The 27,459-nt window shown below is 48.2% G+C and overlaps 2 protein-coding genes across 2 annotated transcripts in view; both read right to left on the reverse strand.

The window, feature by feature from the left end:
• PIGQ (phosphatidylinositol glycan anchor biosynthesis class Q) overlaps positions 1–12,022 on the reverse strand; it is a 29,511-nt gene extending 17,489 nt beyond the window's left edge. The window contains exons 1-4 of the mRNA XM_088523013.1: positions 12,011–12,022; positions 8,686–9,380; positions 2,390–2,521; positions 774–894 (exon numbers count right to left, since the gene is read on the reverse strand). Of these exons, the coding sequence (XP_088379139.1) occupies positions 774–894; positions 2,390–2,521; positions 8,686–9,353 (921 nt within the window). The 5' untranslated portion in view covers positions 9,354–9,380; positions 12,011–12,022. The remainder of the gene's footprint in view (positions 1–773; positions 895–2,389; positions 2,522–8,685; positions 9,381–12,010) is intronic.
• A 10,901-nt stretch (positions 12,023–22,923) lies between these two features.
• On the reverse strand, positions 22,924–27,150 carry PRR35 (proline rich 35). The gene is made up of 2 exons (XM_010212099.2): positions 25,529–27,150; positions 22,924–23,854 (listed from the first exon to the last, which is right to left on the reverse strand). The coding sequence occupies exons 1-2, from the start codon at positions 27,148–27,150 to the stop codon at positions 22,924–22,926; spliced, it is 2,553 nt and encodes an 850-aa protein (XP_010210401.2).
• Between the last annotated feature and the right edge of the window lie 309 nt (positions 27,151–27,459).

Here is a 27,459-nt window from a genome sequence, read left to right on the forward strand (position 1 = left end):
AGCCGATCCAGGACAGGGGCTGTGATCAGATGCACCTTGAGCAAAGAGAGCAGCCATCTGCCAAAGACACTGGACAGATGGAACGCTTCCTGGAGCCACCTGTGAAAACAGGACTTCGGCCAAAAGCCACTTCCTTGCAGATTTGTTAAGAAATCCGATTTCTGAGTGCTAGAGCCTTCCAGTATTCCTTGAGGGAGAACTCTAGAGAACTTAAACTCTTCCATCTGAAATAATCTGTAAGGAAAAAGACTTAGAAATAAGACTTACCAGATTTTTAATTTATAGCTCAAAAACTACAAGATCAAATGTACTTCAAGTATTGCGGTCCTTTCTTTTGTAACCACTGTTGCTGAAGAGAATGTTTGAAACATGCTACCCTTCTAAGTTTCATTAGAAAAGATAACAAAAATAGTAATCATGATGATCCACTTCTATGCTGGCTACTCTGTACACTCTTTCTGAAAGCAGAGCATGTGCAAGAATGATTAGAGACATACGGCTTGTGACCCTGAAAATGTTAGACATGGACCAAGTAGATCCTCAATGGGGGAACTCAGCTCTTCCCAAGAAACACAAGGTAAGCAGGAGAAAATATATTGTTGCTGGAATTCCATACTCAAATTCCTTCCAAATGAGAGGAATTTGCCTGACTTGAGATAGGGCACTCTGAAATTCTTGGACGTAAGGCACTGCCTCCTTGAAACTACCTTACGTGTCAACAGCTGGTCACCACACATGGCAGGCAAAAGAAGAAAGACTCTGTTGAGACTCACATCAGCCACAGGAATAAGAGTGTCAGCAAGCTGACCAATCCGGTTCTTTCTGTACAGCCAGGACATCAGCAGGATCCCCAGAGCCACATCAACCAGCAGTGAGACAAAGATGTTGGCTTTCCTGCATGCAGGATAAAGAGAAACAACGTTAAAGCAAAAGGACAGTGTTTAATGTTTCAATAACACTATTGGCTTCATTTCCATAACGTCTTTTACTTACAGGGGCAAAAGGACAACTTATTTAAGAGAAGTTTTGCATAGACCTTTTGACTTTCATTGCTACTTCTGTGGCCAAACACTGGGCCACCTGGATCCTGCTACTATAAAGTGCCATTTTAGCAGAGGGAGTGAACACTCATACTGAAGCTACAAAGAGCTAGTTAGATAAAGTATAAATACTCAGTGGGGATTTAGCAATCCTAAGGGCATTAGCACTCAAGATGAACTTCGCATTGAGACGTGCTCGCTCTCCAAGAGGTATACTTTTGTTGAACCACTAATCAGGGTAATAAATAGTGTTTCTGGGTAAAGGAACATATCCAGAAGGGCTAGTGAACTGCACTGATCTATTATAAATATTCCTGGGGAATCTATTACTGCAGGATCAGACGAACACACAGAACAAGACTCACTATGTAATTGCCACAGGGTATTCAATATTTGCCTCTGATCTCTGCCTCTCCCTCTTAGACTCACTGCCTGCACATTCCCTTTTTCTGTTGCACTGATTTTGTTACTACTGTTGAACCTCTGGTCTTCAGTTACTGGAAGGAAGATTCCCTGAGTGGGCAAAAGGCAGGAGTGTGCAAACCTTTCTGCTCTTATATAACATGCCACTAACATCAAGTCTGTGGCTAGCAATGGCAACATCTGTGAAAGCACTGAGCTCGTGGGAGTAGTGGTAGGAAAGCACTACGCACACAGGACAGGGTGAGCTTTCCCTGGGCATCCTGGGCAATATCCCAGTCTTGTTCCCCAGGCTAGGGCAGTATCCAGCAAAAGGCACATCTGCAATATAAAACAGTGTGCAGGGTAAAGATCAGCCAACTAGCAGGGAGCTGAGAGAGCAAGTCTACATGGCACGGTGCAGTTGAGGACCCTGCTGTGTTGTCATGCTAGCCAGGCCACCTGTGGAGCTTTGCAGTGAGCACAGCATCCTTGGTTTGGGTTTCCTGAACCTCCAGCTCCAAAAGGAGCTACCTTACTTCCCTCTGGTCATAACACAAGAGACAGGTAGGTGCCTGAGGCTTCTGAGTGCAAAGGAAGGAGCTTAGCAACATAAAACAGAGCCCAGAGCTCCACAACCAAGCCAGGGCAGGAGCAGCAGCGTTCTGCAGAACAAGCATAGGATTAGAGTTAGGAACAGAGTGAGGCAGCAGAAAACATCCCAAGTCACTCCAGGGGGATAATCTCAACACAAAGCAAGAGCAACCTAGACATGCAGCATGGAAAAACAACGAGATGGTAGACGTAGGATAAGCTCTCTGATGACACCCTAGTCATGGAAGTGATTTTTTTGGCAGCTAGAGTTGAAATTAGTTGCATAGATAATGAAGGCTCCAGAAGGAGACGGGGTTACAGTAGTGATGTGTATTGTCTGTCTGTGTACTCCGTACCTCATTAGTTGGGTCTGGTTTTGAGCCTTCTTTCTGCTGCTGATGATCTGGAGGTGCTGCAGCCGATGGCCCAACTGCTCACAAGTCGAGAGTTTACTCCATAAGAAAGACAAAGGCCAAAACTTCAGCATTCTGCAGAAAAACAATGGAAATCTTCCCTTTTGCTTCTACCATAAAGCAGGTTGTATTATGTTTGTACAGACTCCCACACAAAATGTTCAGTGTAAAGTGAAGGTTGTGTAATCAGAGGTGGTGACAGCACAGACTGATCACAGAATATTAGACATTAACGACTCTCTTAGAGATTAAAAGAATTTGGGTAGTCTTTCCAAACCAAGACTTCTAAAGCAGACAACGCCACCCTCTTACCAAGAATCACCAAGAATCTCACCTCTTACTCTTGAACCTTATTCACAAATTCCAGTGTTACTAAAACCCTTTCTTTAATCATGCAGTTGCTTCTGTTGGGAGCTACGTATTACAAACAACTGCTTACTCCTGCAGTTTCCTTCTATCTCTTTATTTTCCACTTATCTTTTTCTTCTCTTTTCTTTTTCTTTATTACTTCCAAGTTCCTTTCTTGGGGTCTTCATTCCTATCTTCTTCACATCTCCTTGGCAAGGCTGACCAGCATTAAATAGATAGCACAACACTTGGTGTTTAATTAGTTTGCAAAGTTTGCAAATCCACATAAGGCTTGTAGGGAAGAGAATATTCACACAGTTCTTTTTTGTGACTCAGAAGCACTGAATGACACACAATTATCTTTGGGAGTTACTTTTATTACCACACAACCCAGGAAGCAGGGAGCAATGGTGATCTTGCATGTTCCAAAACAAAGTCACTGAAGGCAGGTTGCTGAAAGAATCCGTCGGAGTGGCACAGCAACAAAAATACCATATTTGGTCTCAGGAATACTTTGGATGTTCACATAATTGGGATCACTTCTTTAGGACATGCAGTAGTTACTCCTCTCATTAAGGTGCAGGGATCTGTGCTCACTTGTTGTATTTTTCACCCACTCTATTTGAATACTTTGGCACGTTCCTTCATTTTACAAATGCTAAATCCATTTCTGATATCCTGCTCTGCTTTTTCATTTGTACAGGTGTTTGGATCATTAGTGAATTTGGCCTGGAGCCTTCCAGGAAAACTACACATGGTTCCACCAGATTCCATCTGGCAGAAAAGTTAGCTTGTGGTCTAGCAGCAGGGCAAGTTTGTGAGTGAATAATATAAAATGCAGACTGGGGCTCTGCCTGTTGTTTATATGATATTCCAGCTTCAAAAGTGAATACACAAATGGCAACTAACTGGGTAGCTCAAAATCATGCTCGTTTAACTGCAGTTGCTCTCTCTTTCCTCTCCCCATTCCTTTAAACCCTTTCAATCATATTTTATGCAAGGCTTGCTGGTTTAAAACTGGAGTCCTTAAGGCTCCTTCCCCCTCTCCATTAAAATTTCAGATACATTGGTTTTGAAATCCATGCACTGTGCTGTGAATCATTCTCCTCCATTTGAGGCTGCTGAGTTATTCAGCTCTTCATTACAGCCACCCACTTCAGAGAGAAAGGAACACACTGTTATTCAGCTGACTTGTCAGGAGGTGACACCCAAAGTGACAAAGGAGCTCGGTGAGGGGAAAGACAAGGAGGGTGATCACACTGGCCACTGATCGCGAAGACCTGGCTTTGTAGACTCACCAAGGCATCAGTGCAGATGAATTTTCTCTTCCAATTACTTTCTAGTTCCTAATTGTGATCTGGAAAGCCTTTGCAGGAGCAGAGGGTTGCCCATGAGGAGAAACGCTCTTTCTTCCCAGGAGGTTATGTCCAGAAGGGTAAGGATGAAAATTCAAGGAGGAAGTAATGGCTCTGGTGTCCTGTGCTACCACCCACAGGGCTGATCTCCTCCCCATCCTCTCCAAGCAATGGGTATTTCCATTCTGGCTGCTCTGTGACTCCAAAAGAAGAGTCACAAGTAGCTTTGGGGTCACCCATTGCCCTGATAAACCTGGTGTCCTGTGTTAAAGGAAAGGAGAGGCTCCTGCTCCATCTTGCCAGTGAGGAGCACGTCCCATAGGTGACAACCATCATCAAAGGAGCCCTGTCCTCAGGAGCATGTCCTCCACACGTCCATCTGCTCCGGTGTTTCCCGATAGGCAAACAAATCCCCCTAAACGTGGCAGGCCATAAGGCCACCTCACATATTGGAAGAGAAACATAAAAGGTCTGTGCTTGTCTGCGTTGCTGACAGTTCTTTCACTTTTCTTTCCCCAAAATACCAACTCAGCCATCCTCTACTCCACTCTTAACCCAAATAAAGGCTCTATACAAGTGAAGATGCCTATATAACTACAGACAGTTAAATGAAGCCACCAACAAAAATCTCAATAAAATTTTGCAAGTTGGGCTACGGAAACTTCCACCTGTAAGAGTGGTTGGGAAGAAAGCCAAAAACGCTTCCTGTGTGGTCTCCTACTCCCCACATCACCATAAATGCTCCTACTTGTTTATCACACTTACAGTATATGGGATGATTTTTAGAAGTATAATGGAAAACTAACCTAATACAAAAAAGGAGACTTTTTTATATCAATGCACATTTAAAAAGCATACAGTGGGAGATGCCAGAGGTATTTCCAAAGATAAGGGATTCTAGCAATGAATAAGCATAGGCTATGTCAGGAAACCTTGAGTTTCCAATCCAAATTCATTCCAAGAGCAAGAGCAGACTCTTCCAACCCTAGATAAAAAGCTGTTTTTCCAAATCTGGATCACACACAGATTTTAAAGCTCCATTAACCAGAATCCCCTGGCTACCATCTTGCTCTTTGCCAGAAACTTCTGGAACAAAATCTCCCTTCTGGATGAGTAATCAGAGGTCACTAGTGCTCGGAAAATGCTATTAGGTGGCTTTCTTTTCTTTCCTGTCTCCAAGGGGAGACACATACTTTGTTGCCCCAGTACTAAATTATCCTCATGTTCCCAACAACACACTAGAGACTCTGCAGGGGCAATAGAAATGCTGCACGCAAATCCCTCTCAAGATTAAATTGCAATGACCACCACATAGCACAAGGTGGTGCTCAAGAAATGCTTTATTTTGAGCAGAGGAGGCCTCGTACAGGATATAAGGATGTTTTATAAGCTTCTGTCAATGTTGCTGCCTAAGGAAACCCCTCACTTTCTGAGATTTCTAAATATATCATTTTGTTTCCTCAGCATAAATGTGATACAGATGATGAAGAAAAAAAAATTCAAAATCCCCCAAGCCTCCACAGCTCGAATGGACGTTGTTAATGCATTTCTTTAGCTTTCAAAGCTGACTATACTTTAATATCACAAAAACCTAGGAAAAGAAGTCGTCTTGCAGTTTATCTCAAAAGAGTGAAAGCTACCCGTGCAAAGGGAATAAGGAAGTGCCAGAATTGAGAATCTCTCACTGAAAACTGCCTATAGAGAGCACCTTTTCGTTACACAGGTCTTAGAAGACTTAGCCTGTATTCCCCAGTGACCTCTCCAAAAGGCATTAGATGGAAAACAGCATACCAACGTGCAACATTTAAGCTTGACAAGGACGAAAAGACATAAAAGAGGCACCTAGGAAATCTCCCTGGAGAGTGGCTCTGTTATTACCTGGTTTGATTTTAGGAGACCCCTTCCAGACTTGGAATGGCTCTTGGATGAGCTTGGACAAGAAGACATCCTTATCTCCCTCTCCCTATAGAACGTTAGCCCCGGAGAAACTACCCAAAGGAACTACCCTAGAGGAATGAATCTTCAAGAAGCATCTGTAATTTGGGTTGCATAATTAGCACATTATTGTCTTCCCTTTGAGACTGGAAGAGGGTGCCAGAGTGGAGGGGATTGATGGCTTGTGTAGGGATATGGAAGGGCACAAAACCAGGGTTTTCAGATCCAGCCAGGCCTCGTTTCTCCTTTGCTGTCTCTCCTCTGATCAGAAGTAGCAAAGACCTTTTAGACCCCATTTTGGTCTAGGTATGTCCTGTCCCAGCACAGGGAGTAGATGCCTGGAAGGACACTGATCTTCAACCACCGTGAACCTTTCCTGCATTGTGCGCACCAGCTAAAAAGGAAGATGTACCCCACATAACGTGGCAAATTGAATGAAATGACACTAAGTGTCTTAAAAGTCAGGCAGAAAGTTTGTCATAAAACCAGGTATTAAGCTCTTTTCTTCCACACTGATGATTTAAAACACCCATAAGACAGACAAATAACATGTTGATACAAGAGGTGAATAAAACAAAACAGGAGGAAATCTGTATCTATCCCCAAGACTAAGCTCAGATTCAACCTAGGTTTAAGAAAGCAGGTGTAAGTCTCACATTCTGCACGCAAGTATACACAGCTGGCTGCTGCTCCAGCTCAAAGCAGCTTTGCTGGCTTGAGGAAAAGCTGGAATCAGAAGAGCTGTTGATAAACTGGACTATCTGTGCCTGCCCAGATGGCATTGAATGAGCCCAAGCTCCCAAGTCATGCCTGGCCCCCAGCTATCTGGAGACCTGCAAAGCTTGGGCAAAATCTGAATCTCAGCCTGCCTGAGCGCTTGCACTAAGCAAGGGGAGAAGTCTGACATTGAGACCCAGGGCCTATGCAGAAGAAAGTCAGCCTGTTTGTTAGCAGTCACATACAGCCCAAGGAGAGACAAGAAAAGGACTTCCAGCCTTCTGAGTCCCGATCTTCTATTTAACTTCAAAATCCTGACCACTATGGTGGCCAAGTCCAAAGCTGATATCTGCAAAGCCATCCCACGGATCAGCAGTTCCTGATTATATCACCTCTGAGTTTGACCCTAAATCTATTTTGTGAATAGTCCAAAGAATGGACAGTTTTCCCTTCTATATCAAAGCACATAACCCAACTGTTCAGCAAAGCTTCGTCTATGAAGAGTTTCACTGTAATTTTTCATGACAGTATCATGCAATTGGAAACCTGTTAGAAGACTCCATTTCCCATACCCCTAGGCTATACTTGAGAACATCTACCCATGAATACAGTAGTAAATTTGATTAATCAAAGTGTCCTCTTGCAGCTTGGAACCTGCGCTCCAATCCTCTTTCTGGCAATCCAACCCAGCCTCACCAGACATGTTACTAAGCCTTATTCAAAGAAGCTTTTCCTTTTCAAATCCGCTCAGAGTTTCTCCTTAGTGCACGAGCTTGCCACACATGGCACTTGAAGCATCCTGCTCACAGCACTGAAACTCCAGTGCAGTCAAGGATAGACAGCAGGATTTAACCGAAGGCTCACGGAAACCAGCATTCCCTGCTACAAGGTCCCAAGGTTGTAACACCGCTGTCTGTTGATGGATTTAGACACACCATTTGCTGACGTTTCGTGGCCATGGAGGGATTCATAGCAGAGATCAGGGAGTCCCAGCTACCAAGGCCTTAAGGAAGACCCTCACCTCATTCTACCAGCCATGTTATAACTGAAAAAAACCTCCATTGTGACGAACTAGAAGTGGGGCTGAACCACCTCTACCGCAAATGGGCCGTTGCCTTCCAGCTCCTCCATGAATTCCACTGTGTTTGTGAGAGTTTTTTACCTTTTACCATGAAACTGCCCAGACTTTAAGAGTGGGTCCACCACAGCCTGTCTGTAATAGAGGATTTGTCCAGGAGCTTCTCTACCTGCTGTTACCCGTGGAACCTAATGCATCATCAGTTTATATTGTGTTGGCCTGTGGATGTAATGAGATTGGCAAAAACAGCAGGCCTTTCCCCTCCCCTTCCTAGTCAAGACTTTTATAATCTGGTTCTCACACTCCACCTCCTTGCAGCTGGGGCTTATGCATCCTGACCTCATCAGTCACATCAGGTACGTCAGTTGTTGGACTGTGCCTGCTGGGGTTAAGGTCCATCAAAGGGGCTGGACTGCAGTTGGGAAAAGGTTTCTACCATGGTCCTGTCCTCGGAAAAGCACCGTGGAAGACATAAGCTCCTGTCAGAGCCTAGCTCACCCATCATGTCAGCTGCTGTACCATCCAAGGTCCTTTTGCATGCTGATGATCTCAGAGATGAGGAAAGCAGACACTTGAAAGGCACCTAAGGTCGCAGAACTACAAGCAGTACCAGTAGCTGTGATGAGATTGGTACAATTCACACAAAATCCATTTCCCTGATGAGACTGGTACAATTCACACAAAATCCATTTCCCAGCCACTACTACTTATTGCAGCTGAGCAGAAACACTAGCTGCACTGCCCTGAAAATGCCTATGCATGAATTAAATTTCCCTGTAGCACATAGCCACAGCCACACGATTTACCTGCTTTTACAGACTGCAGAGGTAAGGGACAGCAGGAATGTCAACAGCAGGCATGCAGGCACCGAGGCCTGCTTGAGCAGCTCCACGATGATGCTAGCTTCAACTCCATCTGACTGCCAGTGGGTCAGCTTGATGGGCCCATCATCATATCTGTCTGTCATGAACAGTATCTTGCTGTTGGCAACTGTGTCAAACATGGCAGCGAGCTTTGAAGCATCATCTGCCTTTTGGTCAGTAGTTGTGTCCACTGGGGGATGTAGTTGGGAAAGCATGACTTTGCGCTGGTCATAATATATTAAGATGATTTCTTCTTCCTTAGAGCTGTTAGACTCTTTCTGAAGGGTAGAACAACTCCAAAATTTGCTGTCTCTCTCCTTGCTTATCTGAATCCATGGCTTGTGGACAAATATTGTCCCAAGGTCTTCCAAGAACTTACTCAGACTCTCTTCTTTCTCCTGTTTGCTGTTGCTCCACGAGCCAAGCACGGAAACTTTGATCTTGGTCACCTGCTGGACTTGGCTGAGATATTGCTTCACCTGCCCAGGAATGAAGGGGAAATGCACCACGGCGAGGATGACAGCAGAGTTCTGTTCTGAGATCCAGCGGCCGATCAAAATGCCACTTTCTGCTGAGGAGCAGCATGTAGGAAAGAAGACCTTCAGGACCATGACAGCTATCCTTACAGGACGGCCCACCTGCATTTAAACACAAACATCAAATTTGAGGACGGTGATTATGTACAAAGAAAATGAATTTGAGAACTTTAAATCATAGCTGCATTTAGCAGGCTAAATAAAACTCCCATCTTTGAAATGATGGGAATTTCCCAGCTAAGTCATTTTTCCCAGTCCTGGAACAATCTTTCATGATCTTTCACTGAGAAGCACAACACTGAGGACTGACCAAGATCAGGAATCTGTCCGGTCTTGGATCTTAGTTCTGATGCTGATTACTCCTGAAAACTCCCCAGGGAAGGGCCTAGATAGACACACACTGTAATGTCTCCGGGGAGTATTTCTTCCCATTACTCACAATTAAACTTTGGTTTATGCCAAGAGCCTTCTTCTAGGAACTGGGAGCTGTGCTCTGTGACAAACTCACTGACCAACCTCGGTTATCCTTCTCTCACTCCCCTCAGCTGCAAATAGAGATGATAATTTTATGTTGTGAAGAGACTGTGAGGAGTAACTGAATCAAGTTCACACAGCAGCTTTAATTCATTACAGGCAAGATCCTAAAGAAGAAAACAATCTCTATTTTATCAGTACATTTTATCTATTTTCCTTTGTGTAATTATGGAAACATTTCAATGGCTTTTTAAGACCTTTGTAGAAAGGAGCTTTAAGGCAGTTGACAATGTCTCTTTAGATAAGGCCAAGGTTTCTAACAGAAATATAATTGCAGTAAGGGGTACGCTGGTACAGAACAAGCAGCAGCCGGTGCCTGTTATCCTGCTCTGTCCTTCAGAGTTTTGTTAGAGATGTGCAAAGTCTACAAGCCCCCAAGGCTGCTCCTGTGCGAGGGACCCAGTCAATTGGAAGGAGAAACAAAGAGTGTATTTAATAACGTATAGATAGGAGGCACAATGTGGCAGTACCTGGCGTTTTTGCTCTTCTCCCTGTTTCATATAGCGCAACTCATCTCGCAAATCTCAGCAGCTGGAAAAGTGGTGAGACCCAGAGAAGGAGGGAAGCAGCAAAGGCTGGTGATTAACCCAGCCTCAATACCACCACTCCACCAAATGCAGCAGCGGGAGATGTCTGCTCAGGAATGAGCTGTCAGCCCCTCGGGGCAAACAGGGAAGCTCTTTGGCATCTCCCTCACTCACGCCACAGGGAAGAGCATCCCGACTGCCAGGATCACAATGCTTTTCTGCACCTGAGTTTTCCCTTTTACTGCAAAACTGCAAGGCACACCCCACTACTTCCCTCCCAATTGCCATGAGGTGCTTGGGAGCGATTTGGTGCTTGCAGCAACCTGCTGAAAATAGAAGTTCTCAGCTTTGGAAGGGTGAGCCCCTCACCTTGCTGCCTGGAACAGCTCTCTGCCTTTCTGAGAGGGAGGTCTGGCAGGCAGAAAAAGTCTTCCCTGCACCTTCCTGCACGCCTTCCTCGGATTGTTAAAGAAACATTTTTAGGGGAGATGAGATTTGGTCCAGGACCTAGCTTTAGGCTTGAAAAATCATTTGTTTTTTGTTAAGAACTATACACATATTAACAGGAGAAAAAGAAATAAATCCTATGTAAATACAGGAACTCAGAAAAAAGAAAAACACAGACGGAATGCATACACATATACAAATGCTCAGAAATTATTTTAAATAACATAAATTTAGCAAGTGGGATAATTCTAGCTATATTGCAGTTCTAGCCATTTATCTTTTGAGAGACCTTAAGTTTACCAGCAACTGAATACTTTAAAAACTAAAATTGAATTGGCCATTTTAAAGGACTGACAGAAAACATGAAGAAATAAACCTACTCTTTTTTTTTTCTCTTAGTATTTCTGTTTTATTTATCAAAGCTACCACTAGGAATATTGAAAAGATAAGCCTACATGATGTTAAAGTTGAATATTTGTTCTCATTTTTCCTCCAGGGGTGTCACCACCTGACGGTATCACTACAAGAGACCTCCCGTGTCCCTGCATCGCTCTCCTTCCTAGAGCCGTGCTGTGCAGTACATTTCAGAGCACAATTACCAAACTGACTCTGTCAATCCAGTTATTTTCCAGCCATTTTTTTTTTTAAATCTAAAAAATGGTGGAAAAAAAATCTCACGGAGGAAAAGCATTTCTTATCCTTGCGTTCTCTTTTTTGTTCGTTTTTAACCTTGCCTTCTGCAACCTTTTCATATAGCTGGCATACTGCCACGGCTAGAGCACTTCACCCGTCCTCTTGACGGGCAAGTATCGCTGAGGAGACGCAGATATAATAGTTAACAACTATAAAATATCCCCATAGCTGAAAACGGCCTGTGCCTTTTTTCATGTCTTAATTTGACCTATTCTGGCAATGGAGTAAGAATCGAACTCCACAGTAAAGATGACAAGTGCAACAGCTTTAACCAACCGCTAAAGCTAGCGTTTTAAATGTCACTGCAGTCGCCTCTTTTGCTGCTTGTACCTTTGACAGCAACATCTAATACTTGGACCCACGCTCCCAAGCAGCTGTGCAGCCCCGGCTCGGTTCGAGCAGGCGCTCGCAGGCACGGCGAGGCCAGGACACACGCAGAGCAGTAAAGCGGCTCCGCTCGGTGCCCCGGGCTCCGGCCAAGCCCGGCCCCCCCGGCCCCGCAGGCCCCGCACCCGCCGCGCCGCCTCCTACCGCCCCGCGCGCTCCGGCCGCCGCAGCCACTTCCGGGTGCCACCGCCCCGTTGCTAGGATACGCCCGCCTGTGCATGCGCGGCGCTCCGGCCGGCGCCCCGCGCGCCGCGCTCAAGGTTCCGCCTCCGCGCCGCCCCCGCGCTGCCGCTCGGTCCTCGCCGGTCTCCAGCGCAGCCCGCAGCGGCGCGCCCGGTGTCGCGGGCGGCAGCGCAGACCCGGCTCCCTGCCCGCTGGCCCGCGAGCCTGCAGCGCGCTCAAGCTGTCCGCACTGCGCTGCTGCCCCGGGCCGAGGCTGCCCGTGAGGAAAGGCGGCTCGTGGCAGCCCTCCAGACACCGGCGGCGCCCGGTGCCCTGACATCGGTCACAGGAAGCGTCGGGGACTCACGTTCCCTCCTGACACCCGGGTTCCCCGTGGCTTCGGCGAGCCCTGGCCACCTCTGCTTCTTGATGTGAAATGGAGGCATCTGATATAAAACCGTCAAGGGGGTCACTGTTGTTGAGGAGTCTCACTGCTGTCACAGCCCTCTCTGGTTCACTTGTACCTGGTGAGAGCACCCGCACGAGCAATCCGTGAGAGCTGCGACAGTGCCAAGGACTTTGGAGGACTTTGAACAAGGGTCCTCTCCAGGGTTCATCTGGGGAGTAGGCTCCTGGTCATCTAAATTGGGCAGATTTGGGGACCAGCTGCAGGGGCAGGTGAATCTCTACTGTGGTATTAAAGGAAAGGTGGATCTTATATGACACATTTCCAGTGCTGAGCACTGCCTGACCAAATGCTGCATGTTTCCAGAGAAGGAAGTTTTAAATCAAGTAAACTGGATTTTAGTCATGGGGAAATGGAGTTCTTAGCCATGGAACCAACTAGCTAGCCACTGGACATCCAAAAACAGAAGTGTTTGCTTTGCTTCCGTGACACTGGGTATCCAAAACTGTTGTGAGACACTCAACAATGTGTCCTGAACCAAACCCAGGTCATTCCATCCAGCCAAGTGAGGCAGCGTTTAGAGTTGAAGGTGGTAATTATTGGTTTGACTCAAGAAAAGAGTCAGGAGCAAAGAGAGTCAGGAGCAAAAGCAGAACCAGCTGGGTCCAGCCTGCAAAGTACTGGCCAAAGATGGTCCTCCAGCACTGGTGACATTAAGTTTCCAAAATGCTCAGTCAGTCCTTGCCAGGAATGAGCTCAAAGCATCTGTGTAAAATCTGGCCAAAGTTGTCCTTGCTCTTGATGGAGTTTGTGTCTCTTCATTACCCTGAGGGGCTAAAGTTGGTGAAGCTCAGATCAGATATTTCCCCCATTTTGAGATGATTGGATGGGGTTGTGTGCACCTGGCCCTTCCAAAGGACCACATGAGCTGGAGCAGGGGTTCGACGGATTTCAGGGAGCTGCGGGTTTGGGACCTGCCTCTAAACTGTCCAGGGGCTGGCATCTCCTTGCTTTGTGTGCTTAGGGCACATCTGACCTTGGATCAGTGCATCCCTGAAGTTCACAGGATCTGCAGGGTTGGTTTGGCCCTTTGATCTGCTGAAACATATAAAAGTAACTTCACATGACAGGCACCAGTGCCACTCCGTATGAGCCCAGGCAGGATAGAAGGCCGCTTCAAAAAACCATCTCCCAGGGTAACAGAGTTTGACCTTTTGTTTCTCTGTTGTGTGCTCCATCACCAGGATAAACAGACACGGACTGGTCCTGGGGCTCCGCTTCACCTTTTCAGGACTGAGGCTTTGTCACAACCTGCTTGAAAGCCACCCCCAAACTCTACCGGGCACATATATCAAGGCATGGCAGAGCCACGAGCCCTACACTACCATCCCCATACAGACTTCAGGGTACAAGAGACAGGGACATTGGCTGCCAGCTCTACAAAGGGACCAAAGAGAAGAGGATTTGGGCCCAGTTCAGGCTTGCCTGGAGCACGTTGCTTGCAGGCTTTAGCAGAGAGCTTCCTGTGCAGTTTTTCCTTCCCTGGATCCTGAGGACATCAGCTCTGCCTCAGCATCCTGGAGGTTTCTGCAGGACTCTGTGCCAGCTCTAAGCAAAGTGCCAAGCTCATAGCAGGCAGTGCTGCAGGCCACACTCCCAAGGTTTCCCCTCCCAAGGTTTCCTGAAGGCCACCTTGACTCTGTTTAGGTAGGATTTTGGCAAAGAAAATTGTACAGGTAGGGGAGCGCGAGTCCTGGGTCCCTGCCAGTCCGTATGCACCAAGGCAGGACACCTGCCTGGCCTCGTGCACATGTGCGAGAAGCCAGAGGAAGATTCCACAGGACCAGCAGAATTGTGATTTCACAGAATTGTGGAAAAAAAAAAAAAGACCTTTCCAAAAATATTTACCCTTATATATTATGCCTTAGCAATCAAGGAGATGTCCGTGGGACGAGTAGGCAAGGGTGAATAGTGAGTGTATCCCCAGCTCCGATTTCGCAGATCATGGGAACACCAATGCTTGTGACATCTGTGGGTGGTAAATTGCTGCCTTGTAATGAAGGCCCCCTGCTCTCCGTTCCCTGCTCCTGAAGCTCTGATTCGTGATGGGATGCTTGGATGCTCTGATCTGGAAAGTCCTGCTGGTCCCTGGCCTGCTGACCCCGGGCTGATGCTGGCAGATTTTAAGAGATTTGTGATTATTTCCCAAGAATCCAGATATTGAGCATCACCAGGACAAAATCCAGTCGCACCGGAGCTGAATGCAGATTTGTTGTTTCTACACCTAGACACAAGGTGGCTCTGTCTGTCCAAATAACTGAAAGATAATTGGCCCTAATTAAAATATATATAATATCCACATATATATCTCGAACCCACTGTGTGTATTTGTGTGTGCGTGCGGCAGAAAGTGGTGTCCCAGGGCCATGTGTGAGAGTTTTAGGTGGCAACGCTGAGCACCTGCCTGCATGGCCGGCCTTAGGAAATTACCTCGGCCCCATCGTCACTCAGTGTGGGCGTCTGGTGAGACAGCGGAGAGCGGAGACCGCGGCTCAGCCTCACTTGCGAAGGAAGATTCTCCGGTGTCTGATAAAAGCCGAGCTGATAACCTCAGCCTTTCCTCCGGGAGTGATAAAGCTCTCTTGTTTCTCTGTGGCTTCTGCTTGTCGTAGCACTCACAAGAGGATTATGTAGTTAATCCTGTTTGAGACATCAAGCTCCCTGTTGAATTTAACCAAATGAGCCGAAAGCCATGAAACGGATGAAGCTACAGCACAAAGCGCCTTTCCTGTAGAAAACAACCTTAAGGGTGAAGCCTGTCTGATCCTGGAAGTGGCGTCCTCATTGCCTGCTTTGAGCTACACTCTGTCTTGGGCTAAGCTCCTGCAACAGCCTGTCCATACTTGTCTTTTGCCTCCTGGTGAGAAGCATCCACATGGCTTGGCTGGAGACACATCTTGGAGGCTGTACAGGATGTGGGAGAGGGAATAGAGGCTTCCTTCATGGTGGAGAGGACTCCTGGAGGTCCAGGGACAGTGCTGTAGCCCCAGAGGCACAGAGATTGATGGAGAAAGGCTGTGTTTTAGGTCCCACATCTAAACTTAGGGAGGAAATAACAACAGGAGATTTGGCCCTTTGCATCCCCAGCTCCAGGAATACAATGTGGGCATTTTGGGTCTGCAGCAGGGTCTACCTGGGCTGGGAGGAGGGAGATGGGGCTGCTCCAAGCTCCCTTCCTGGCCTGCACATTTGCTCTCCCTATGAGGAGAGGCTGAGGGAGCTGGGCCTGTTCAGCCTGGAGAAGAGAAGCCTGAGAGGGGATCTAATCAGTGTCTATAAGTACCTCAAGGGAGGGAGTGCAGAGGACGGTGATGGTCTCTTTTCAGTGGTGGCCACTGATAGGACTAGAGGAAATGGCCGGAAACTGAAACACCAAAAATTCTATAGGAACTTAAGGAAAAATTTCTTAACAGTGAGGGTGACAGAGCACTGGCACAGGCTGCCCGGAGAGGTTGTGGAGTCTCCTTCTCTGGAGATCTTCCAAACCCGCTTGGATGCAGTCCTGTGCCACGTGCTCTAGGTGTCCCTGCGTATGCAGGGGGGATGGACTAGATGATCTCTAGAGGTCCCTTCCAACCCTAAGCATTCTATGATTCTATGATTCTATGATTCCATGTCTTTAAGCAGCTTTTGCTTGGGATCTCACCCTGCCAGAGCCTGCAGCACCTGAAGGAAAGTTGTTTTCCACTGTGCTTGTCCAGCTCTAATGAGAGCTAGGAGAATGTTGTCCTTGCCCTCCCCTTTTAAGTGTTTAACCCTCTGTCCTTCACTTCATGGGCCTTTGATCCAAATCCAAATTCAGGATGGTTCTGCACTTGGCAAATGCCCAGGGAAACGATCCATTCAGAGGCATCCAAGAGCAGGGAAAGGAAACCTCCAAATGGAATAACAGATGGGCAGGGAGAAAAACACAGCAGAGAAACTCTTGTAGTCTTTTGTACTGTTTTTCCTTGCATAAAACTGAGTAGATGGGTCAGTGGGGTAGCTCCCACTCCTTGCTGGTCTGCACTGGTAGGGGAATGGAGAATACAATCATTATCAAAGTAGTTGAGGACCATCAGTTCCAGGGTCTTCATGCAATACAGCGTGTGTTGCCATGTGCCGCCGTTTAAGATCTGGCTGAAGGGTTCATACTAGTGCTAGCTGGTGTGGCTGCCGTGCTGGAGGAGGCAAGTGGAACCATGGCAATATGATCCCTGCAGAGCTGGGAGACTCTTGCATGGCAACAGAGTGTGGTGCAGTGATGCCACCCAGGTGGATGCAATACCAGGAGCTGCGACAAGCAATAGCATTGTGGCAACAAACAGATGGGATTAGCAGATCCAGGATCAGTGCAAGCTCATGCAACTGCATTGCCATTGAAGCTCAATCCCGTGACAGGTCCCAGCACACCTGGTCTTCTTCCACGTTACTCTTTGGCTTGTCACCAGCCCTGGGGACAGCATTTCTGCATCCAAGAGAGTCTGTATACTGGCTTGGTTGCTCCTAGCATGTAAATGCTTCTAAGCAAGGGAAAGGATGAGGTTGGGAGGAGGCCCAAGAAAGAGCACAGAGGATAATCTTTCCTAGTCCTGCTTGGACCCGCTAAGACTCCTTGCTCATGGCTTCTGAAAACACCGGTGCTCTTTATTTAAGATCATGAGGAAAGCTTCACAGCATACATTGACTCAACAGAAACAAATCCTTGCATGCCTTTTTCAGTCTCCTTTTCCCTATGCAGGAAACACAAAGAGGGCAGTGACTGGCTACTGGAGATGACTGGAACTCTTTTGGGCAGTTCACAGTTTGTCTTTCCAGCTACAGAGTCCTCTTTGCCTGGCTCACAGTCAAAGAGTGTGCATTGCATCCGGCCTTGCTGTCACTGCAAAGCTAGTTCATTGCTTCTCTCCTGCCTGAGATAGAGCAGTTCTCCTCCAGGTTGTCTTTGAGCCTTCACATGTCTGCTCAGAAATCTCCTTCCCGACCTTGTCCCTTTTTTAAATCTGTATTTGGTAACTTTCCACTGCTCTGTGCTCTGGCCTCTCTGCTTTGAGGTAAGAGAAAACTGGTTGTGCTGGGCAAGAACCACTTCTTGTCCTGAGCTGGTTCCACCTCGTAGCCCACCGTTACGAGTGAGCAACCAGCTCTCTGGGCCCTGCCTGGGGAGGCTCATGGGAGAGATCCCTGGGGCAGACAGGAGGCATCACCATTGCCAGCCTGACAGAGGAAGAGCAAGAGCAAATCAGATCATCTCAACTCTTGCGTTCCCTGACTCTTTCCAACCACCGCCTCTAGATTTGTGTGATCCCAAATCAGTCTGATATCACCCACCGGCTGTTGATCTATGTGGAAAAGATTAACTCACATGAGCTTCAAATTTGCTCTGTGGCCAATTTCTTGATGTCAGGGAGGCACTGAAAAGCCCCCCTCTAGCATAGCTTTTCTTGACAGCACCCTCTTCCCTTGAAAAGAGGAAATTGCCCCCCTGGGGGGTTTTACTCCTTCTTTTACTCAACGGCAGAACTCCATGTGTTTCCAGCTCAGACCCTGCATTGGAGCTGTGGTTTCTGTTGTTATACTGGAGCTTGTCAGGAGAAGGCAATGCCTGCCACAACCCTGCTACCCACCTCACCTCCCTGCTCAGCTGTCTCCTGTGGAGCCAAGTCTCATGCATCCTGGGGACTGCTCATCTGCAAGTGAGTGGCACACCAACTGCCCTGTTCCTGGCATGGGATCCATCTCCCCCTTTCCTAAATTTGCCACTGGAACTTGACAGATAACTCAAGGGAATTTCTGTGGATGTTCTGCAGGATGTTTCTATGGACTTACCCTTGGACTTACCCTTCTCACCTGCTGCGATGTGCTGCCACCATGCCCTACACATCATGGTCCCCTCCATACACCCCTGTGTAGTTCGTGTGCCATCTCACCTTCTGCTGCTGGTCCTGGCACCCCATAAAGCTGATGGTTACAGCCAAGACAGCCAACATGGCACCCAGCCCACAGCATGACTTGTGGGGAAGTTAGAAAACTTCTTTGGGAGGCAGCAAAGTCACCCTCAGTATCCCCGTTTCTCTAGGGCCTTGTGTTGGCAGGATGAGGAGAACAACAACCTCTTCTGTCACTGGAAACCTTGAAATCTGTTCCTTCTACTGCCTAGCTCGAGATAAGCCTTCCCCGAGGGTTTGTTAACTAGGAAACATTTTCCCCTTTGTCAACCCTTGAGCTGTCCACTGCTCTCAAACCTGGAGGGAAAGGAATACATAAGCAGGAGCAGCTGTACCCACCTTGGGTTAGAAACCCGTAACATTCGTGAAGCTCCATTGACCATGAGCTGCTAGGCTCTGAGCTGTGCTGGGGACCTGCTGTGAACCTGTGTCTCCTCTGCCCTGGGAGAAGGGGGTGTTGCTGGCTTCAGTAAGGAAAAGGGAGGAATTGTGCCTCACTCCACTGGGTCCTTCAGGTGATGTTGGGAACTGACCTTTGATTGGTAGGAAACTGGGGGGGGAAATGAAGTAGGGGGGACTTTGGTCAACCGTGACCAAGAAAGATAGCTATCATCAAGTGCGCCTGCCGTAAAAACCAGGTAGTGGCTACCTATCAGATGCCTTTAGGGTGACCAAATAGCTGTGTAATGGGCCCTGTGCTCAAGGGGGCTGGGGACCCTGAAGGGGCAGATTGCAGCCTGGATAAGCTGCCCCAGTTCTTCGACTCCCATCCATTATTTAAATGCAAAGGTAAATGCTTCCTCCTTTTGAACTAGAATGGTGCTGTGGGCTCTGCCACCTCCTGAAGGTCCCTGTCCTCTCTGAGGGCCACACTGCAGGTCACCTGCAGGCAGAAGTCACTGGGCAAGGGTCTGTCCTGCATGGTGGTGCTGTGGCAGGAGCAGTGACAATGGTAGAGACAAGCTCTCAGGGCTGCAAGGAATGGGCGCTGCTGCCTGTCCTTACTGAACATCTCTGGGAAATCCCTCCTCTGTCTGGAAATGCAAGTCCAGGCTCTTACTTGCATTACCCTGTTTTCAAGGAAAGAGTTTTGTACTTTTAATTCCCAGTGCTGGATACTTTGTCAGGAGAGATGGGCTATCTGTTCTGGACAAGAGGAAGCTCTGCCCTTCTCTGAGTCTGTGCACGGAACTGTGCTACAGGAATTAGGACAAGCCCTCTTACCCTGTCTTTAAACACAGTGAACTGCTCCTCTTTCCACCAAGGCCAGTGTGGTCCTGCAGAAGAAAGCAGTCAAAAAATATGCATGCAAATAATCACCCAGTGTCAAAATCTGGCTGCATCCCACCGGTGGCTATCTCTGAATCCGTGAAAACTTGGGAGTAAATATCTCGGTAATGGAGATCTATCAAGTGGGACTGTTGGGAAGTCTGGCTTGAGTGCATACGGTACCATGGGAAGGAAAACATGCTTGGAATGGCTGATGGAGGTGACTTGCTTCCAGCTCGGTGTATTGCAAAGGAGATGCCTACTTTTCAAAGGACACCTTGCCAAATGGTTGCGCAACACCAAGTCTTTGCACAGGTCTGAAGGACCTGCACACATGCTTGAGATGCAAATAAATGGGCAACAGCAACTCCTGCTTGGAAGTTTTCCGTTTAATGGTTTTGTTTTGTACATTCGTAAAACCGTGAACAATAAATACTGTGATTGGCCTCTACCTCCCACTGGAACCACTCCCACCCCACCATCCCCATCGCTTTTTCTGTTGTCCCTCTGTAAGTAACGTAGTAAAAACTGCTGATACTACCTCACAGGAGAGGCTCTCAGTTCCCTGGGCATCAGTGAGCAGTGGCTGCATCCCAATTTGGGGGGACAGGATGAATGGAGGGGATGGGAAGGGAGCGACTACCTGTGTTCAAGCAAAACATTGGATCAAGGCATGAAAGGCAGTATTATCTAGGGATCTGAACCTGAAGCTTAGGCCCACTGATCTCCTGCTAACGTCAACTACAGGGTCCAATTCCTTCTCTAGTGCCCAGGATCAGGCAAGGGTCTGCTAGGGAAAACTGCACAGTGCTTGGGAGTGGGAAGAGGTTGTACACTAGCATGAGTGGAGGGACCTGGGGCCCTAATGTTCCTCAGAGAAGGAAAAGGCCGGATGGGTAGGGAAGGATGTCACAGAAATAATGGAGATTCCACCTTCCCATTTGTCTCTGTGGGCCCTGTTCTACTTTGGGCCAAGTGAGCGGTAAAGGGGGAAGAGAGGCACAGAGAAGCTGGTGTGGAAGTGCTGGTGCCAGAGGTGCACAGGGTGATAGAAGAAGCTTGAGAAGGACTACTGAACTGCTGGGGGTGGTTGATGTTAACAAGGTGTTTGGTTGGAGAAGGCTGTTGTGTTGATGATACTATAACATGCAAAGACCACAGCACTCTTCTAACTCAGAAAGAAAGCACCAACCTCACCTCCTCTGGATTTCAGGGCTAAGGACTCTGCATCCAACCTCTGGGGCTTGTGCTTGTGGGGTTTCATTAGCTTTAATAGTCTAGTGGGATGAGGGTCATGCAGGGAAGCAACAGGACATGGCCCATCAGGAACCTCTGGAGCTAATTCTCCCCTGACACCTTTCTAAGATGTTCAATATGGTGTTGAGCAGAGCGTGTCCCCTTTTGAATACCTCCCCCTCCTCTCCTCGCCACTGCACTTGTTTCTCCAGAGTGTAAAGCCCACAGGACTGAGTGCACTGAACAAAGTCTTTGAGCAAGAAATAAACTCTGTGATGAGGTGGAAGATTCAGCTGTTGCCTGGGTCCATCAAAGCGCTTGGGATTCCCAGGTCGCATGTGGGGGCCTGCATTCTTCATTCACTTGTAGCAGGAATGTCCACTTTGTGCCTAAAGAAGAGCTAATGTCTAAAGGTCCCTTGCTCCTCTATGTAGGTCCCTTATTTGTGGCTTTGTGTGTTGACCTCTTTGCCCCATTCACCCTCCCCCCTCCTTTGTTTTTCTTTTTTTCTTTCTTTGTTTTTTTTCCTCAATGCAAAGAACAGACTGAGCAGATTGAATTAACGAAGGCCCTTGGCGCTCGCAGAAAACCTCACCATATCTCCGATGGAGAGTGGGATGGGAGAGGAAAGTGTGCCTGTCTTTTCTGGGTTGAGGAGACCACACTGTATCTGCCGCACAAGGATGAAGCCTAAGAAATCCTAGCCCAAGCCTGGAGACTTCCTGAGCCAAATCAGGTAATGCTCAGCCAGCTGGTAGGGTATGGGGAGGTGCAGCTGCCCAGCAGTAGGCCCCAGCCCGCCCAACAGAGGCAAGAGCACACTGCGAGTGTGGGAAGAAGATGGCCTTTCAGGAAGGCCAATATGCACCCAACGGAGGGAAGCCAGCAGGTGCTTCCCCAGCTGTTCACTTTGCCATCTTCTCTGGCTGAGAAATGGCTGTTCAGCATCATTCCAGGTAGGACAGACCAGGCAGCTTCATAACCTGAAGTCCCTTTCAAGTCACTGTTAGTTTATTTGCCCCTCAAACAGTGCCATTTGTGGCAGCAGTGTTTCACCTGTTTTGCTGTCCCATTTTATCCTCATTTGCGGAATTAGGACTATTAGGAGCTCAAGGAAGTGACATTCTGCAAGGATGCAGACTTCACAATGAATGTGCATTGGGGAGAGGTTGTGGTGGCAGAAGGAAGGTTGTTTCTGTGTCAAGGCAAAAGAACTAGCTGGACACTAGAAGAACAGTAGGCAAGAACATGTCCCTGTAGCCCAGTCTACACATGTGGCAGGCCACTTTTCCAGGAAGGCTCAGCACCCTGTTGTGGAGCTGTGGTCTGAGGCAAGTTGCTGTGCTCAAGAGCCCTGTGTTGTTGTCTGTATTGCTGGGAGGATGCTTTTAGCTCCACAGTGTGGAAACTCCTTGGCCTCCGAGTCAGTCCGCATGGTCATCCAGTCCTCTGCTGTGACCCTGAAGCTGTCACCGGCTCCCTGGCTTTGCTCTGTACAAGGTGCCACAGTCTGTTTGAGCACCTCCATAGCAGGATCCAGGCATTGGCCTTTCAGATACTCCATTTGGGGTTCATCCTTTGTCTGCAAGTCATGGGAGCTGGGTTGCAAAAGTCCCTGAGTGTGTTTGATGACAGGATGCTGCTGGGGGTGGGGTGGGAAGTTTAGCTGAGTCTCCTGCTGAAAGCTTTGTTCCTTTAACAGTTTTCTCTACTAGCCTGCCAATGACTTCCCTTTGAAAGGAGCTCCAGGTTGAGTGAACTGAGTCTGTTGCATGTGCACAAACCAGAAGTGCTCTTTTTGGCAGTGCAGAAAGAGGCAACTGTTTTCTTACACCTTCTGGAGTCAGTCACAAGAAGTTAGGTGGAGCACAGTGTGATGTGGCCTCAGATTCAGACAGTGGTTAAGTTTTCATCTGTGGGGAAAAGGTGGGGTGGAGATGGGGAAGGTTGCACATGAAGTGATTAGTGACATCCAAGAGCTTTTGAGTAAGGTGGACTTAGGGGTCTGCATGCAAAGGGCTGTGGATGCACACTGTGTCTGTCTCACCAGGAAGGCTGCAGGACAGTGAGCGCTGCATGGCCCGGCAGCCTAGGGGCCCATCCTCGGTGGCTGGGAGCTGAGGGCCCTGAGTGGCGTTGGATCTGCCATCTGAGCAGAGTAGGACACTGGAGTCTGCCTCACACTTGGTAGTACGGCTGTAGTAAGGCTCCATCACGTGCCGGAGTTCCAGGGGCATGTTGAGTGGCAAGACTTCAGCTTTGATCACAGTTCCTAGGTGGGCCTCAGATGAAGATGCCCGGAGGCTCTCTGAGCGGCTCATCTTGATCAGAAGATCAATTGTTTTGTTTTCAGCCTCAAGGAGGCAGTTTGGCAGCCCTTCCCCATCTTCAGCTTCTCCAGTTGCTGTATGCTTGTTGAGGACCCCTTGATCTTTGCTGTGAATCTTCTCACTCACTAGGCTCATATTGCAGGGTTCTTTCTTGGCCTGCTGGCCCTTCTCTGTGTTTTCAGAGGACCTCTTTACTGAGAGGTCCAAGGGCCCCTCATGGGATTTGGTGGATTTCTCCAGCGCTTGGTGGATATGGTAGAGCTCCCTTCGGATTTTGACCAGTTGTTCCCTCAGTTCTTTTTGCCCAGGGGTGTCATCTTTTGCTAGGTCAGACAGTTTCTTCTCTACCTCTTGGTACTCCTCTAAAGTTTTGGACAGGTCCCCAGTAAGCATGCTCGTGGGCTCAGGGTCCATCGTGGTGGCCGAAGTCTCCTGTGTTCTGCTCTTCTTACAGGGGCCATGGTCAGAGGCAGTACCTGCAGCAGGCAGGACTTCAGAGCCATTGGTCTTCTCTGCCTCCTCAGGCTGGCCTGCAAGGACATCCATGTGCCAATGGTCCAGGGCCTGGTGGACGTGGCTGGGGTTGGCACTTGATCCACTGCACAAAAGAAACGGATACAATCAGTGGAGAAAGCCAAAGGAAGATCCTTGGACATACATCCAGGATCACCATTTCCAGATTATTTCAGGGTTCCTCTACTGTCTGCTACCCTATGTAAGTCTTCTAAAAAAAAAAAAAAAAAAAAAAAAAACTACAGTCTCAACACCAGTCCAACTGGACCTGCTCCTGGCTTTATTCTACCAGGAGGTAGATGGATGCATAAAGAGAAGCCCCCAGTATAGGCTGTTTTGTGACTCTCCCTCCCTCAAAAGGAAGATACTAGTCTGGCCTTGGAGAATGATGCTGGTGAGTGATCCCTCCTCATCTGGCCAAATCTACCTCTTCTTTCTCCTTGTGTGGCTGGGAGGTGGACGGACACCTGGAAATGGCCATCTCTTAGGCCTGAAGGCCCAGAGAGGGCAGCTAGGCTAGGAGCAGGGAAGAGGGAAGTGAATAGAAGAACTGGGAGAGCTTCCCCAGAGGAAGCTTCTCCAGGTACCCAAGGCTGTGTTTTTTACCAAGACATTTTTCTTAGAGCTATAGCTAGACTTTTGTGACCAAGAGGAGGAACTGAAATTTTATTAAAAAGAACTATATGCATTTTTAGTCCATGGTAAAAGGAGGCATTTGGAAATGTGATCCTCCCTCTGGACTTCGAAACCAAAGGCAAAGGAATGTAAATGTATATTTTTATAAGTAGGTAATGATTATTCTAGGAAATGTGAGATATTTGGGCACCCAGGAGGAGATTCCCCAATGCCCAGGGAGAGCAGGACTGCACCACACAAACACTGCATTTTTTTTCTCTATATAAACAGGGAGAAACTGAGGCATGGCAAGTGGTCATATAGGCCCAGGCCAGGTACTTGGACACATGAAGGGTATTCGCAGTGTGAGGGGAGGATGAGGCAGGTACCGGGACATGGCTGCAGCAAGGAAGGGACAACACTGGACACTGGGCACACCAGGACTTTGTTTGTCAGAGAGCTTTGGTTGCAGAAGATCCCTAGCTATTAAAGTCAGCACAGCGTTGACTGACTGTGGAATTAATAAGCTCAGGTTCTGGTCCAGAGCTACCATACGCTGGTACCTGATGCAAGTCAAGCTCCCAGTTCCTGAAGGGCAGTTGCAAGAGTTTGACTAGGGGCAAGGAGACCATGGGAACTGCTGTACCTCAGAGTTCATCTCCACTTGGGAAGAGCTCCCTGACGCCAGTTCTTTTTTAATTTACGTTATTGTCCAGGCCAACGGGGAAGTTCCCAACTAATTCAGGACCAAGGGCCAAGAGAACTCTTGTCCTTTGTTGCCAGCCTCCAGAAAGTCCTATTCTGGTTGGTGCTAAGTATTTGGGGGTATGGACCACAAGCCTGAACTGCACTGGTCCCTTTGAGCCTCATCTCTCCAGGCACTGTGAGGGAGTAAGCCCTGTCCATACCATCATGACAGTGGTGCCAAGTTCTGCCCGTGTTCTGCAGGGCCCAGAGCTTTTTTCTTTGTGCTCCTAAAGGCACCTCAGGAACATCAAGAAACCGTTAAGTGCAACCTGCTATTTCTGTGTTATGCGGGGAGAAAGAGCATGGTTTAGATGTGAGTGGATCAGAGGTAGGACAGGGTAAGAAAATGATGTTTAGGGACAGCCAGAAGTGAGAAAAGGCAGATCAGAGACCTTACCTGGTCTGGTAACTGAGCTTTCCAGGGATTACTGTTTCAGATCCCATCAAATCCAGTCCATTGGGAGGGAACTTCCTTTTCAGGGAGCTGGCTGGAGCGCTGCCAATCTCCAGAGAGGACACCATTGGAAACTCAGCCTTCCGGATAGTGCTGGGGGAAAAAGTGCTGTCTTTGATCCCCATCAGATTTTGGTAGATGTCAGCAGGTGGCTTTTTGCGTAGATTGTTGGGGCCCAAAGCTGGGATGCTCTCCTTCTCTTGGGACAGCCATTTCTCCTCTCCTTCCTGCCCCAGCATGGCACTGTGGCTGAGCTCAGAGGATGGCTCCTCTCGCACACCTTTTGACCAAGGAAAGCTTGTTTTCAGAACAGGTACCTTCAGCAACCCTGGTTTTGTTGGTTCACTGGAGGCTTTGACTTGCGTAGGCGTGGGCATGACAGAGCCTACTGGCTGCTGGGCCTCTGGTTTGCTAGTGGACATCTTGTTTTCAGAGGAGCCAAAAGTGTGCTCAAAGAGCAAGGGATAGTAGAAACGGGGAAGGAAAGCTGAGCGCTCGGGGGTCTGGAGGGGCTGGAAGTGGGAGGCATGTGGGTGCATCAGCTGGGCTGTGGAGGCCAGGAAGGGCAGCTGAGCCAAGTGGGGGTGAGTTGTAGCACTGTTGGCCATGGTGGGGCTCAGATAGGAGAAGAGACTGGGGTTCAATGGATAGTTAATACCCAACAGTGAGAGATTGAGGCCCTGAGGTTCATGGTAGTCACTGTAGGCTGGAGGGGGATAGCAAGGGATGATGTTGCCCTCAGTACAAGAAGGGGAAACCTCAGGGGTGTTCCTTCTTTGTCCATTTGCCACCAGCTTCCACTGTTCCATGAGGATCCCACTGCTGGCCAGGCATTTCTTTGGCATTTTGCAATGCTTTGGCTTGGCTTCTACTTCTGGTGAGGTCATTTCCCTGCTCTTCATGACATGGTTCTTGAGGGAGAAGACATCTGTGATGATGAAGTCAGGCTCTACCTCTTTGCAAGGCTTTTCTCTCTTGTTCTTGAAACCAAAGACCAAAGTGTTCACTTCTGGTTCAGCTGAGTCACCTTGGCAAACTGCCTCTTCACTTTTCTCCTTCTTCTCCCCCGCATCCATCTCCCTCAAGAGGCCAGCAACATCCTCCTCCTCCTCTTGGAACTGGCTGCTTTCTTCACCAGCCCCTTCAGCAGGCAGGATCTCAACCCCCAGTGTTGGCTTGTCCTCAGGACCATCTCTGCTGGAGGCCTGCTTGGTGCTCACTGATGCTCCTGACACAGCTGATGAGTCACAGGTCTCCTGCTCATCCCGTCGCCCTCGGAGGCACGAGGCCTCTGTTGTGTGCAGGAGGCGCAGCTCAGGGTGGAGCAGATTCCCTTTCTTGTAGGGCCAGTCCGACTCAATGAGGAGGGAGACAGAATTCTTGCACAGACTGTATTTCATGTGGTTGTAGAGGTGGGACTTTTCCATGCAGGTGAAGGGACACTGAAAACATTTGTAGTTGTATGGCTTTCCCCATGGCCTTGGTATGTAGTGGGGCTTTTTAGGCTTCCTCTCCTTGTGCTTGTAGGTTGAGGTCAGCTTGCATCCCATATCATCTTTGGACATGGTGGTGGGTGGATGGAGATTGTTCCCTCTGGGATTGAAGGGGATTATTGTGTGCTCAGCTCCAGAGATGAATGTTCTTGTCACCTCACCAGGGATCACTGTACACCCTAGAACAAGAACAACACCGTAAGATGGTGAATTGTAGGTGTTCTTTTCCCAAAGGAGTTGGCTCTGCTGCATGGGCACTACATGTGGCTGAGAACCTCACTATGGAGCTCTCCTGCATGCTATTCAGTCTAGGGATGATTTTTTTTGCCCAAATCCTCCTCTACTCACGAGAAGTTAATGCATATTCTCTGAGCTGTAGAT

The sequence above is a fragment of the Tinamus guttatus genome, unplaced genomic scaffold, assembly GCF_059628265.1.
Source record: "Tinamus guttatus ecotype Peru unplaced genomic scaffold, ASM5962826v1 Tinamus_guttatus_pri_ptg000172l, whole genome shotgun sequence".
Classification (NCBI taxonomy): domain Eukaryota; kingdom Metazoa; phylum Chordata; class Aves; order Tinamiformes; family Tinamidae; genus Tinamus; species Tinamus guttatus.